We start from the raw sequence: 15,574 nt of genomic DNA, 5'->3' as shown, positions 1-15,574 counted from the left end.
ACTTTATTGTATTCGATATTGTTCTAATAACGAATATCATCTAATCAGCCTCTCAGCTTAGAGTCCCATCTCCACTGAGCATTTTCCTGTTATGCTCCATTGTGTCTCAGGTTGCCAAATCTGTCCATGTTCTGATTAACTCCCAGGAGTCCATCCTAACTAAATCACCTAGTTTTGGATGGCATGTTTTATTAATCCATGATCAATGAGATGCTTCTCTACTTTTAAACAGAGAGCTGAAACTCTGAGGAGATTGATCTCGTAGGCATTGATAGGGAAATCCCCTTTTCCTGCATGTATTGCCACGATTGTGTTAGGAAACAAATGATCCAAAGTGTTTGATAATGCCGCAAGGGTCCTATTACCGTGGCATCTGGTTTTGTTTTTCTTGATTATTTGGAGTCATTGTTCTAGTGAACTTAAGTCATTGAAAAATGTTTATCAAGTGTTTGCCAAGTACGTCTGTGACCTGAGTCCTCTTTGAGTGGGTCATGTTAGCTAGCCCTGGCTGTCATGTGCTTGGACAAACCTACATATATTTAGGAAGCACCCGAGTAAAGAGGTCATGTAGAGACTTGGAACAGAATCCAGAAGCTGTTAACATCCTGTGAGGTGAGAGACTTCAGGAAGGACTTTTGTGTCTTAGGCCTTTTTTAATCTCACGAGCCTGTTAAGTTTTGACCTAAGAAATGAACTATATCTTGGAGAGGCTCGAAATTAAAACAATCCCTTGTCTAGTGTGGTAACAAAAATTGTGGCTTTTTGAAGGGAAAATCTAAGTATTGATTTGCTTGCTATCAGGAATGACTTGGCATGTCGTGTTAAAGCTGGCACAAACAGTATGTGCCAAAGTACTTGGAGCAGCCAGTGGCTATTTCCGACAGCAACACTATGAGGAGTACAGTTAGTTTGTGTTGTGGAGAGGATTAGCCTTGACTAGTTTACCCTAGAATACATGGTTTTATATGGAATAGAATGGGAGAGACCATAATCGGATCTATTATATCCCAGGGTGGGTGGGGGTTAATGAAGTGAGGCACATTTGAGATCAAACAATTTCCTTGAGAAAATCTAGAAAGAAGAGTGTTCCAAATGGGAAAACAACATGGATGTTTCATAGGCCAGTTTGGATATTCATGATGAGGTGTCAGTCAAATGTGTTATTTGTTGGTAAGGTAGTCTCACAGTGTTGCCCTAACTGGTCTGAAACGTGCTATGTAGATCAGGCTGGCCTTCTATTCATGGGCCATATCTACTCCTGGGTCTGTGTGAATCATTACACCCAACTAAGGCTCTGCTGAGTGGAGCTTGGAATCCTTTGGATGAGATGAGATCACCTAGGAGTACAGAGGAGGCTGACTACTAAGCTCTTAGATGGATTCCCAATTGAAATACAGGCTGCATGCAGAGAATATTGGGACACCAAATATGGCAAGGACTGGTGTCACGGAAAGTACAGGTAGTTAACAAATGCTGCTTAGGAATCAGAATAGCAAATGTGAGTTACTGACAGGCCAGCTTGTAAAATTAGACCCTAAAGTGTCTAGTGGTTCAGGTAAGAGTGTTAGAGTAGAAATGCAGTAGCTAGGGTTGGGGATTTAGCTCAGTGGTAAAGCGCTTGCCTAGGAAGCGCAAGGCCCTGGGTTCGGTCCCCAGCTCCGAAAAAAAAGAACCAAAAAAAAAAAAAAAGAAATGCAGTAGCTGCTTCTCTGGCCCATTGGGTCATTTAGGAACAGTTAGAAGGCAGAGTCTACAGTTTTAAGTGTATGCTAGCTTCGAAATTACTTTTAGCTATCTAAACAGGAAGTAGTACATGAGGGATCTTGATTTTTATGGGCTAGGACTGGGTCCATAGAGGTCTTCATGGCTATACCAAGATTCATTGGCAGCAAGAAGTAAGCCATCTGTAGGGCCAGGAAAAGGGCAGTTTATTGTCAGCAGCAGTTATGCACCACAGATGAGTGGCAGCATGCAGATAGTGGCTTGGTAAGAGTCATCTCCATGAGGTGATATAGATAAAGCCTAAGACTGGGGTAACAAAGGGAACTGATTAATACAGACTCCTGAACTTGATAAGTATATATGGGGATGGGTGTTTTACTTGTGTGTATGTCAGTGTACAACTAGTGTAGTCCAGAACTGGACTTACAGGCCATTGTGAACCCCTTCTGAGAATCAAACCGAGATCCTCTGGAAGAGCAGGCGGTGTACTTAAATGCCGAATCATCTGTCCAGCTCCTTTTTCTGAAAAATTGCTTCAGAATACTATAGAGGCTACAGAGAATTAAAGGGAGCAATATGCCTGAGGCATGTTACCAGTGTGAGAAGAAATCAAGTAGAAGGCAACGTTTGTATTTGAGGACATACAAATTCTCAAGGTGGCACTATTGTCAATACCTTAGTGACGGAGAGCAAAATAGGAGTTAAGTGGAACTTGGAACAAGTGGTATGCTGTATCTTCCACCTCCAAGTCTAACCGCCTTTGGTGTGGGAGTGGGTTGAGACCTCTGATCTCAATATGTAGACTTGGCTCTCACACCCCTCTTGAGACACAGTCAATATAGCCCGGGCTGTCCTAGAACTGGCTATGTAGACCAGGCTAGCTTGGAACTTGAAGCCTATCTGCCTCTGCAGGTGCTGGGATTAAAGGTATGTGCTACAATACCTAGCTCTTAAGTTTTTAATAAACGAAATTGGTCTAGATTGAGAACAGAATTGACTCTTTCAGAACTCCAAAACCAGCCAGTCCATTTTGGTTTTGCTTCCCCTCTTATTGGATTAAAAACCAGAGCCTTGCACTCATTACACATTAGCCCCCATTTTTTAAATGTAGTGGTGTATTGCATTCATAGTTACATGCTGTACAATGTACTTGTCAAGATTTTAGGAGCCCGTCGTTCACTTTATTACTTGAGATGATGCCAAAAGCTGAAGAGGTTGGGGGCAAATATAGGGAGGCAAGAATTGACTGGTACATACTGGCCTTTGATGACAAGTGTATAGCAATAATGGTCATGAAATAGTTTAATAGAGATGACTGTCAGTATGAGGAAAATAGGTCTACTGTAAGCTTAAGATTTATAAGTTCACTGAAAAGGGGATTTCTAGGGAGATGGGTGAGTTTTAGTTTTGCAGTTTTTTTTTTCTTTTTCTTTTTTTCGGAGCTGGGGACCGAACCCAGGGCCTTGCGCTTGCTAGGCAAGCGCTCTACCACTGAGCTAAATCCCCAACCCCGCAGTTTGTTTTTTTTTTTTTTTTAAGATTTATTTATTATATATAAGTACACTGTAGCGTCTTCAGACACATCAGAAGAGGGCATCAGATCTCATTACAGATGGTTGTGAGCCACCATGTGCTTGCTGGGATTTGAACTCAGGACCTCTGGAAGAGTAGTCAGTGCTCTTAACCACTAAGCCATCTCTCCAGCCCTTGCAGTTTTTTTTAAAGAGATAATTTACACGCCTTACAATCACTTTAAGAATTGTGTATGTGTGTGTTGGGGGGAGGGCATGTGTGCTCACGCACGAGATTTACACATCAGAAGACAGCTTTTGGCTTCTCTTCTCCCACACTGTGGATCCCAGCCATCAATCTTAAGTTTTTACGCTTGGTGGCAAGCACTTTTACCTGTTAAGCCATCTCACTGGCTACACCTTGCTAAAAGTGTTCTTGTAGATTTTACAATGCTATATAACCATCACTATTATCTAATTCCAGAATATCTTCCATCACCTCCCAAAAGAAACCCTATACCATTAGTGGTCATTTCCTTTTCCAAAGCACCTCTAATCTACTGGTTCTCAACTTTCTTAATGCTGCGACCCTTTACTATAGCTCCTCATATTGACCCCAACCATAAAAATATTTTGTTGCTACTTCACAACTAATTTTGCTGTTATTAATCGTAAGTAAATATCTGACTTACAGGTCTGATATTCGGCCACTGGGGGGCGGGGGGTGGTCACAGTCCACAGGTTGAGAGCTACTGTTGTACTGAATGAAAATGCTAGAGCTAAACTCTAATGGACACTTGGGTTTCCACTTGGCTGCTGTCAACAGCACAGCTACCAGCATCTGAATGGAAGCTTCTGGGTGATACTTGGCGTCACTGCTCTTGGTGTGTATGGAGAAGTGGAATTGTTATATTCCTTAGCCTATTTACAGCTTTGCTTTGTTGTTGTGCCTGGAGGGCTGCTGGGTCCACCTCGGGCATTTCCAGTGTTTTCCTTAGAACATTTTCCATTTATCCTGGTGATCTCTAATTTTAAGAACCATTGTAACTTGTCCATGTGCTTAGCTGGGTACCAGGCTCTCCCAGCATTCTGGGTTCCTTGCCTCCCGTGCTTAATCATCGGGCATTACCTTCCTCATTTTCTCCATTTTTGCCCTTGAACTTGGCAACTTGTATGAAACAAGGTCAGTTTTCACCATAGACTCACGTTCAGTCAGCACACTGGGTTTATTCTGTTCGTAGTGAAGTGAAACTTATCGTAACTACCTACCTAAGGGAGTTTAAGCTTACAACTTCTTGAGCCTGGGTCTGACCAGTACTTTTGTTGTTTTGTTTGTGGCGAGGGTCTCAATATATAACTCTGGCTGGGTTGGAACCTGCAGTGTAGTCTAGGTTGGCCTTGAACTCAGAGAGATGCTTTCCAGGGATTAAAGTTTTCACTCTTATGCTAGGCTGACCAGTATGGTTTCATAGAAAAAAAAAATGAAATTTACTAAAGATCTAGGCTAGCTAATGTGCGTGGTTCTCTCCTTGAATTCTTTTTTTAAAGATGTATTTATTTTCTTTATGTGAATACACGGTAGCTGTCTTCAGTACACCAAAAGAGGGCATCGGATCACATTACAGATGATTGTGAGCCACCATGTGGTTGCTGGGAACCAAACTCAACCTCTGGAAGAGCAGTCAGTGCTCTTAACCGCTGAGCTATCTCTCCAGCCCCCTTGAATCTTCTTGCCTAATAAACCCTTGCACTTGGTATTTCTCGAAGTGTTGCTGCCTCCTTCGCTACCATTTTTCTCTGCCGGTTATCCTATGGTTCATGAAGAAAGCAACAATCCCAGTTGTTCTATATCTTCTATCTCCTCTTCAGTAACTGGATGACAGGATGTACAGTCTTCCCTCCTCTTCCTTTCTTGATGGTGTCTCATGTAGCCCAGGCTGGCCCTGAATTTGATTTGTAGCTGAAAGGGATCTTGAATTTGTGGTACTCCTCTCTCCACCTCCAAGGTCTGAGGTTACAGGGCTGTGCCACACCATCCGCTTCATTTTATAAACTGTCTGGTATGGGACCCAGGGCTTTGTGCAGTGTAAGCAAGCACTCCACCACTGGACTACCCTCCTAGTTCCTAAGGGGACTTGGGACTTCTTGAATCCCTTCTATTTCCTTTACGGTTACTTCCAACTTTTAAATGTTTTCTCAAGCAACACCTGCTCACCAATTTTAGCCTTTGTCCTTTCAGTTCCCATGGATACCAATGGGCCATTCCAGTGTCAAGGCCTTTTTGAGGGCCCCTCAACTGTTTATTTTTGTAAATCTGCAAAAATAAAATAAAAAATATGAGTTTCTTGCCTTAACAAACCCCAGTTTGTGCCATAAAAGTTCACATGAAGGGCTGGAGAGATGGCTCAGCGGCTAAGCGCACCTGTCACTCTTCCTGAGGACCCAAGTTTGAGTCCCAGCACACCCATAGCAACTCAGAAACCAGCTGGAACTAGTTCCAGGGGGTCTTGACGCCCTCTTTTGGCTTCTGTGGGCACCAAGCATACTCACACAATCTAGAGAGAAGCCGTGGGAATTATCTTCAGCGTGGTCACAGCTCATTGGTACATTATAACTCACATCTTGGGTTGTCCAAAACAACAACAAACAAAAAAACCCCATACCCTGTTTCCTGAGGTGGTTCTCAAAATTATAGGTTCGGGAACTAGATTTTAAGCAGTTTGGTGAATAAAGGTAACTGAGCACTGGGAGATTAATGCAGAAGGAAACTAAGAGATTATAAAACAATTGCTCTTACACCTCAGTATGCAAGAATGACCCCTGGGTGCTGGCTAGGATACACATGTCTGTTATCAACTTTTATTTTATTATTTTATTGCTTCCCTGGATCGAGCTATTTTAGGAACTAAATATGACTAAAAATTGTGTGGCTATTGTGAGTACAAGTAAAAAAATATTTGGCTTTACGATCTCAGTCCCTTAATAACCCGGGAGACTCCATTTCCCGACTTCTTTTACGACGTCAGCATATGCTTGGTAATGGTCTTCCGATCTTGCCCAGTCATGGCTCATCTAGTCTTCAAACATAAGACAAGTTTTAAGCTCCAGCTTGCTTCACTTGCAGTCAGCACCCATTCCAGCACCTTTCTTGCTGTCATATCCTCTCTGGGCTCTACCCCAAATCTTCCCCTACCAGGCTGGCGTTCCTGTCAGGTCTGTCAACAGATACCCATTCAACCTATTTCGGCTAAATAACCTACTAGGCTCTTCCGGTCCACCGCCCGGAACCGAAAGGAAACGAGGAATCGCGGCTGGGCGGAACCTCCCCGGGTGGGGCCCGCGCCCCGCCGCGCCGCGGGCGGGCAAGCTGGGAAATCTCACAGTCTCCTCAGTCCCACAGAACCGTCACCTTGGCTCTCCTCGTGACCACGCGAGCGATCTGCGTTCCCCTGAGAGCTGAGGTCTCCTGGCACCGACGGACAGGTCTCTACAAACTTAAGACTGTAGGTGTGGAGACGCGGGCGTCAGCTGATCGAACCTGTGGGCTCCAGGTGAAGGGGCGGGGCGGGGTGGCACGGAGCCAATCATAACGCCTGACGACAGGCCTCAGCCAATCAGGATCAGGGAGGCTCCGGCGTAGGCGGGGCAGGCCCGGGCGGGTGAGAGCCGCCCCTTGCAGCTGGCCAACGCCTTCGCCCAGGGCTACTTGACGAGGTGCTGCTTCCGGGAGATGAGCGACCGGAGGGCTTTTGGCAGGCGGTGTTCTCTTTTCCCAGTTCGTTTCTCTGCAGCTCTTGGCCGTGACAGGTGTTAGTGTCCGTGCCTGTCACAGACGCATTCTGACTCGGGCCCTTCCCCTCTCTCTCTGGAGACTGCCTATGGCTGGGGACCGAGTGAGGTCGTTGCCTTGACGACGGCAGCATGCGGCCGGCAGTCCTCGGAAGTGTGAGCTTGCGGAGGGCAGAAGCCAATCTGCCTCCCTGCTTGCTTCACCTAGGACCAGTAACTGCGTCCGCAGAGGAAATCCCAATACTGGGATTGCTAGTTTGCTAGTCAGCATCTTTTTAGATCTGCTAGCGAGATGCATATCACCTCAAATTTGTTTCCAAGTTGAAAACCTTTGGCTCTTTCCATGTGAAGGGTTTGGAAGAAATAGTAAGTATAATACTTTAAAAAGCCCTGTTATCTCGTTCTTTTATCTATGAGCGATTTCAGTCTGATTTTAACCAAAGAAAATTGGTAGTATTTGAACAGTATGCTTGTGTAGCATAAATTAGTATAGTGCCATCGTACCAGACTTCTTTTTTGTATGCCACGTGATATTCATAGATTTAAGAGTGAGAAGGCAAGAGGGTTTTGAGTAACTGAAGAAACAAAGCATATTTTAGGCCATGATACTCTTAAGATATTTTAGACAGGCCCACTTGAATAAGCAGGTATGCTCTATGTAGTGTGTCCGCATGTTGGTTGGGAAATAAATTTGGATTGGTTCACTTGTATAATACTAGGTTATGATACCTTTCACAACTTTGTAGACATGATTAAGGCCATTTTTTATTTGGTTCATCTTGCATCTTCAAATATCTAAGATGCCAATTACAATATGTTTAAAACGATCCAGACTATAGCTTCCAACCATTTATAGTATTTTTACTAGCCTAAAGCTTACTCCTTTATAATGTATATTCAAGGGAAGGTTAAAAACTAAGCTAGTTGGAATCACACTGAAGGTTTTTCCAAATGTAAACTTTTTATTAAAAAGTAATTAAAGGTAAAAAGAAGTTAAAATGTGATTTGTATGGGAAGTCAGTATTATCTGTGGCACTGTAAATAGGTTTTAGTAGAATCTTATATCCAAACTGGCAATAAAATAGGATTCTTCTGTTCTCCCCATCCATCTTTGCTTTTCTATGCAATCTACATTTATACTATGCAAATCATGGCTGCCAGACAGTGCACTTCCATGGTAGGAAGAGCATCTGTCAGAGGCCCTGGGTTAGTGTGCACAGACAGACAGACACATACACAGACAGACAGACACACACACAGGCCAGATATTGAAAATGTAATATATACTTTGGATTATAATAATTTTTAGAATAAAAAGAATGGTTATTTTTGTTTGTTTTTCCTCCTTTGCTATGATTCTAGAAAACACTTTTTACAGTGTGGGAACACATTAGCTTTATATGGCCGCCATACTCAATATTAAGAGAGAGGAAAGAAGTGTTTTTTTCCTTCCACGAGTTTGTGATAAGTTTTTTATATGGTCAGGCTCTTAAAAATTCAACTATGAGTCATCATTTGAATATAAACTAATATTTTTAAAAATATAAATGTACCTAATGTTTAAGCCCTCCTAAACCCCTGTTGAAACCAAAGGAGGCTCTAGTGCAATATATTTTTTTTTATTCATGGCTGCTGGAATTTAAATTCAAAAGTCAGCTTAAAAAAATAAATAAAATTTATGCTGGGCATGGTGGCATATATATATGTGTGTGTGCGCGCGTGTGTGTATTTATACATAGGTATGGTGTGTGTGTATATATGCATTGGTGTGTGTGTATACATAGGTATGGTGTGTGTGTGTATATACATAGGTATGGTGTGTGTGTGTGTGTGTGTGAGAATATGAATACGTGTGGTCTAGGACTGAAACTCATGCTAAGCACACACTTTACCACTAACCACATACCCAGCCCTAAAATAATTTTTTTCTGCATTAAACTATACAATATAAAACACCTGTTGCTGGGTTTTTGTCAATTATTGATAAAATAAGATCCATTTATCTTTTTTAAAGATTTATTCATTTATTATATATAAGTACACTGTAGCTGTCTTCAGACACACCAGAAGAGGGCATCAGATCTCTTTACAGATGGTTGTGAGCCACCATGTGGTTGCTGGGATTTGAACTCAGGACCTCTGGAAGAGCAGCCAGTGCTCTTAACCACTGAGCCGTCTCTCCAGCCCCATAAGATCCATTTATAATAGACTTTATTCAGAAAATGCCTTATATCTAGATGGGAAAGAACCCTGTCAGTGAGATTTAAGTGATTCAAGTTTAATATAATAATTGAATCAGCATGATGAGAAAAATCTACTAAAAATTCAGTATTAATCCAGTGGTTATGTCATGATAACTTTTTACAATTAAGTTGAAAGTACATAAATTCTTCCAACTTGGACATTTTGAATCTAGTATAAATTTTTTCTAAGGTAGGTTTATTTATTTATTTTTTGTTCTGTGTTCATGACAGGTTCTCTCTACACAGCCTCAGCTGTCTTGGAACTCACTATGTAGAGCAGGCTGGCCTCAAACTCAGAGATCTACCTGCCTCTGCCCCCTGGGTGCTAAGATAAAAGGTATGTGCCACCATGGCCGGTAGATTTGTTTATTTGTATTCTATTTGTATGAGTGTATTCTGTGCACATACCTGTGTGCACTATATATATATACATGCCTGTCCCTGATGCATGTGCCCAGAAGTGGAGGTTGGGTCCCCTGAAACTGGAGCAGCAGACGATTGTGACCCACTGTGGGTGTGCGGGGAACTGAACCCAGGTCCTCTGGAAGAGCACTAATGCCTTTTCGTTTGTTTGCGTTATTTTTTGAGATAGGTTTTCTCTGTGTAGCTCTGGCTGTCCTGGAACTTGCTCCATAGACCAGACTGGCATGGGACTCACAGAGATGTTTCTGCCTCTGCCTTGCGAGCGTTGGGATTAATGGCATGCACTATCACAGTCCAGTGCATTGTCTATTTTTATATTGTATACACATTTTGAAAGCATAGCTTCCTGTGGGAATGGTAAGGAATTGTGTCATCGTAGATTGTAGTGAACGCAGTGACCGCTGACAAGGGAAACAGTCTCACAAGAGCGAGTTGTCTGGGAGAGTGGAGGGAATGGACACACTCAGCGCTGTTAATGCCGTGCTTTGGTTTCCACAGCAAGAAAAATTCCTACTGGTTTTGAAGCAAAATGGAAAAGTATGAGAACCTAGGATTGGTTGGTGAGGGCAGTTACGGAATGGTGATGAAGTGTAGGAACAAAGACAGTGGAAGAATTGTGGCCATTAAGAAGTTCTTAGAAAGCGATGATGATAAAATGGTTAAGAAGATTGCTATGCGAGAAATCAAGTTACTAAAGGTAAGAGCATGCATTGAGCTGAAAAGGGAAGTCGCTTCTTGTTCAAGACTGTTGCATTTGAAGGAAAACATTACTGTGGTGTGTGTGTGTGTGATTATGTGTATGTATACGCTTGTGTGTGTGGTATGTGTGCATGTATGTATGTGTGACAGTATATTGTGTGAGTATATGTGGTATATGTGTATGCATGCTCACATGCGTGCACACACGTGCAGATGGGAGTGCACATGTACATGTAGAGGCCAGAGGACAAACTTAGCGTTACTACTCATGTGCTGGCCACCCAGGGACTTGCTAAGTAGAGTAGACTGGCTTGCCAGTGAGCCCCAGTCTTGATGCCTTTCCCTGCCCCCACACGATCTCATACCTGGCTTTTCCTGTGGGTTCTGGAACTTGCGCTTTGTGGATTAGCTGTTCCCCTAGACCATGTTTTTATATTTGTCTCGTTATAAGAAGATCCGGGCTTGGTGTGGATGTCTGTAGACACAGCTCTAGGGGAACAGAGGCAAGTGGGTCTCTCAAGCTGGAAGCCAGCCTGGTCTGCATAGCAACTTCCATGCCAGCCAGCGGTACATTGAGAAACCCTCTCTCCAGCCCCACTTTTGGTCTTATTAATGTATACTTTCACGTCAACATGGTTGTTTGAGCATTTTATAAGCATCCAGTTACCTTTTAATCTTGTTTGTCTATTAACCTCTGTGTATGCCTTATGAACAGAGAGCTGGTGTCTGTGTCATCAGTCGTGTTTAGTGTTTCGCACTATAGAGCTTCCCGCATCGTCATCTCTGTTGTCCTTGTTGAATGTGGAGTGTGAGAATGAGGAGGCCCACACACCCTTCACAGACTCATGCTTATCCTGAGTGTCCTCTAAAACCCCTGTTCATGCTGGCCTCTTGGTTCTATAACAGGATGGGTGTTAACCTTTCACCCTGGAGAAGAGCTTAGGATATAGACCTTTTCAACACAGGGTTCTCCCATGGTATAAAACTCCCCATGGAGGGAGTGAGAAGCCAGAAGCTCACCCATGGTGAGAGAGTTCTCTGCCTAGGACTTCGAGTGAGGGACTCCAGCTGGGATGCCGTTAGGACTTCCCCAGCCCCTTCTGCTGGGCGCTATAAATACATTCTTTGATGGTGCTCTGCAGTCTATGTGCTGTTGGCTGTTTACTTGGAAGCATCACTGAAGAGGGACCTTCTGCCTTTCCAGAACTCTCAACTGGGAACTCCAGCTGGCTGCCTTAACTGGGTTTCCGCAGTCAGTTTCTGCTGGATGTTGTAAGCACCTCATTTGAAGATGTCTTGCTCCCCATTGCCTGCCTTCTGATGATTCCTTCCTTTATTTTGACTTGCTGTATCCTTAATACACCCACTCATTCTAAACCAGTCATTCTCCACAGAACACACAGTACTGTGACTCTCTTTGTTAGTTTCCTGTTGACTTCTGTCGTCTCTCCAATTCTTTTTTATCATTTATTTGTTTTCCAGTCTTTTAAAATCACAGTAAAGTTACTTAACTTACTAATACCCCAAATCGCTGCTTTTGCAGTGTAGACTCTTAGACATTTTAGCTGTACTTTCTGTGGGTATTCTCCAGAGAAGACATGAGTTGAAGCCAACAGAAAGTCTTTGTTAGCCAGCCAGCATCTACACTGAGTGTTCAGGAGCCCAGCGCAGCCCTGAGCCTTTCTCAGGTGAGCTTTTAAGCACAAAGAACATGTCCTGAGTTGACATAATTCAGTTAACAAGAACAGCCAGAAGCAGAACTGCAGAAGCCACAGAAGCAGAAGCCACAGAAGCACGTGTAGTAGTAAGACAGTTTCCTCTAACTGTGGACTTGCTTGGATCAGGCCTTCGTTTTAGTTTTGGCAGACGGTGCTGTCCACACGCACCACGCTGAGTCTTACAGCCTACATGGCACTTGCCCTAGGGGATTAGCCGTGCAAGGTCTGGGGCCTGTGACAGTGCTCACCCCTCTGTCTCGTCCCTCCCCTTACTAGAGATGGGTGTTATTGCCTTCGTGGAGTCTGGTTGTCTGCACTGTTAAATGTTTGCAGTCGGCATGCTGGGATATATTTAAGATCTATCTTTTGCATCACTCTTCTGTGTTTCCTCTGTCTCTCGGCTGCTTCCCTGCTCTCAGTTGTCTTGCTTTAAAACAAATTCTTTAGCCAGTCAGGGTAGCTTACACGTATAATCCCACGGGAGGCTGATCCAAGAGGATTGAGGCTACTTGGATTTCTGCCTAAAAAGAAAACTGAAAGTAAAGAAGTGAATCTTTTATTTTCTTTAAAGCATATTATGTTAGCAAGGAATGCTCCTCATTTTTGTCAGTCTGAAAAAATACTTTTGTTTTTAACAGACTATATCCACAGAAAACAGAATTATTAGAGTTCATTACATTATGTTCAAAATTTGATTCCACTCTTCTCCTGTCTCTCAGTGTTCCATGAGAAGCTAGCTGTCTGTCTTACTGGACTTTGAAAAATAAAGATTTATAGCCAGATATGGTAGCACATGTTTTTGATGCCAGCATTTCAGAGGCAGAGGCAGAGGCAGAAGCAGATGGAGTTCTCTGAGTTTGAGGCCAGCCTGGTCTTTGAATTGAGTCCCAGGATAGCCAGACCTATACTATACTATACTATACTATACTATACTATACTATACTATACTATACTATACTATACTATACTAGAGAGACTGTCTCAAAAAAATAAAAAATAAACCAAAATGTGCACTTTCTGTTTCATAGCTTTGATGCCCATATTTCAATAAGGTTTGTTCCTATATGAAATTGATAAATTTCCCATGTTCAAAATTGTTTCCCCCCTTTTTTTTACTTAAATACAATTTGATTAAGCACAGTTATTGGGTCACATAATCTCGATTTCTTCCTTTTATACTGTTTTATATTTGGGGAGCGTCAACCTGCCGTTTGTCCTACTCTTTTCATATGTACAGCATCGTTGAACAGACTTCGGGATAATCACCCCCTCCTGTCTGTCCTTCCTTCCCTCCCTTCCTCTTTCGTGCTAGATGAACCCAGGGCCTCGCTCACGCTAGGCCAGGCCTCTCTTACTGAGCTGCACCCTCAGCCCCTTGAATGTTTTAAATTTTATGGTAAGGTGGTACTTTTGGAGCATCCATTAGTAAGAGGTTCAGTGGGAGGTGGACAGGAGTTTGTTGGGGACCAGAAATCCGTTATGGTTTGTGATCATTTCTTTCTATCCTAGGGCTGACTGTAGGATTGAATCTGTTAGTCTCAATTTCTCTCAATTTGTACTTTTTGAGTTTTTCCTAATGAAATTCTTTATTTTGTCTGATAGATTCTTTTAGCAAGCGTCTCTGTGTGGCTTTACTCGGCCTGCCTTTCCTTGTTAGTCCTGAGTGCCGTCTGCTTTGTAATTTTAAGAACCAGCTTTATTGTGCTCTCTGAGAGGAGAAGGAACAACATGCTCTTTTGACTGTTATTCTTGAATTTGAGCATACTTTTACAATGAGCATTGTTTATGCGTTTTGTTTATATGTTTTTCTTACACTAATACCTTTTAAATGATAGCTAATTCTCATAACTTGATCTAAAATTATTCTATATATTTTTAATAACAGCAACTGCGGCATGAAAATTTGGTGAACCTGTTGGAAGTGTGTAAGAAAAAGAAGCGTTGGTACTTAGTCTTTGAATTTGTTGACCATACGATTCTTGATGACTTGAAACTCTTCCCAAATGGACTAGACTATCAAGTAGTTCAAAAGTATTTGTTTCAGATCATTAATGGAATTGGATTTTGCCATAGTCACAATGTAAGTATTAGGTATGATGCTTATTTTGCCAATCCTTTACTGTATGTATATAAGTTAAGATGTGACTTAGTTTAATGAGATATTTATTTCAGTAACATAAGAAATTAAATTTGGTATTGCTAATTTCCACATGTCATAATGGAAAGTTGAGAGGTACACAATAGCTATTCTCATTAGCTGTATTACACACTTAAGAGTTTCCTGGTCTTATTTTACAAGTGTGGGCACTAAGTTTTATAATCTGGGTTTGTCCATTAACTTATTAATCTCTAGTACTTCCATATTTTAAAGTGAGTTGCAAACATCAGTGCCCTTTCTGTACATCAGTTGACTGATTGCATGTGTGCCCAGGTCACAGTGCACATGTTAAAGTATAACTTGCAGGAGTCAGTTCCCTCTACCACGTAAGGCCTGGGGATTGGACTTAGATTTTTATGCTTGGTGGCAAGTGCCTTTACCCACTGAGCCATCTCTCCAGCTCCCCCACCCCTGAATACTAAAACACTAAGTACTTCCCTTTAAACTGGACTTAAATATTTGTCCCTTGATTATTTTTTGTTCTTTTTAACATAACATTTTCTGATTTGTCAATTTTGAAGTAATGAGTTTTGATAAATATGTATACAAAGGAGTCTGTATTTTTCTGACTTGTGTTTTGTTTGTTTGTTTTTGTTTTTTTGTTTTTTGTTTTTGCCTACTTGTAGAGTATGAGAGTGTGAAAACCTCTGCTCTCCTCATCTAGCCTGTATCAACAGTGTTTGTTAGTTTTGTCTTTTGAACACTATAGAAAAGCACCTCCAGGAAAAGCAGCACCCTCAAGGCATAACGAACAACTCAATATACACTTGGCCAGTTTTACAAAATACTTTCTGTGACCCCCTCTTGTGATGCAGTCATCAGGAGCGATAGTGGCATGTAGTTTGAAAGCTGCAGGTAATCTGCGGATAGTGCTTGCCTCCTGTGCACAGCCCCGGCTGCTCCTCAGCACAACAGCCAAGTGTGGAGGCGCACGGCAGGCATCTCAGTCCTTGGGCTACCTCCCAAGCAACAGAAGCCATCCTGGGCTGAGTGGCAACCTGAAGCCAGCTACGTGTGAGACTCTGTCAACAGAAACCTAAGTAGGGGCTACAGAGATGGCCTCACGAATCTTCCCAAGAACCTGTGTTGGGTTTCTGGCACTCACACCTGGTGGCTCAAAACTACCCGGTATCCAGCTTCAGGAGATGTCACTGGTAGCACTCACACACGACACACACTCACTCAGAAGCATAAACAGCCATCAGTAAGAGGAGAAGTGTGTGCCACCACCTAAACGCTCGGGTGTTTGCACTTTTCCCACTATCCCTCTTCAGTTTTCATGGCCTTATTGTCCCCTCCCGCCACGTTGTT

At 42.6% G+C, this 15,574-nt stretch overlaps 1 protein-coding gene across 6 annotated transcripts in view; it reads left to right on the top strand.

The window, feature by feature from the left end:
- The first annotated feature begins 6,570 nt into the window (after positions 1 to 6,570).
- Positions 6,571 to 15,574, top strand: part of Cdkl2 (cyclin dependent kinase like 2) — a 34,673-nt gene continuing 25,669 nt past the window's right edge. Inside the window, exons 1-3 of one of the 6 annotated variants that reach the window (XM_032916030.1) lie at positions 6,571 to 6,716; positions 10,187 to 10,385; positions 13,991 to 14,185. In XM_032916030.1, coding sequence (XP_032771921.1) covers positions 10,218 to 10,385; positions 13,991 to 14,185 — 363 coding nt within the window. In that variant the 5' untranslated portion in view covers positions 6,571 to 6,716; positions 10,187 to 10,217. Of the gene's footprint in view, positions 6,785 to 6,813; positions 7,389 to 9,559; positions 9,603 to 10,186; positions 10,386 to 13,990; positions 14,186 to 15,574 lie in introns of those variants that run through there. The other 5 variants (XM_032916026.1, XM_032916029.1, XM_032916028.1 and 2 more) reach the window with 5 other exon arrangements.

Source organism: Rattus rattus, chromosome 11, assembly GCF_011064425.1.
Source record: "Rattus rattus isolate New Zealand chromosome 11, Rrattus_CSIRO_v1, whole genome shotgun sequence".
Classification (NCBI taxonomy): domain Eukaryota; kingdom Metazoa; phylum Chordata; class Mammalia; order Rodentia; family Muridae; genus Rattus; species Rattus rattus.
This window is presented reverse-complemented; position numbering and strand designations above follow the sequence as displayed.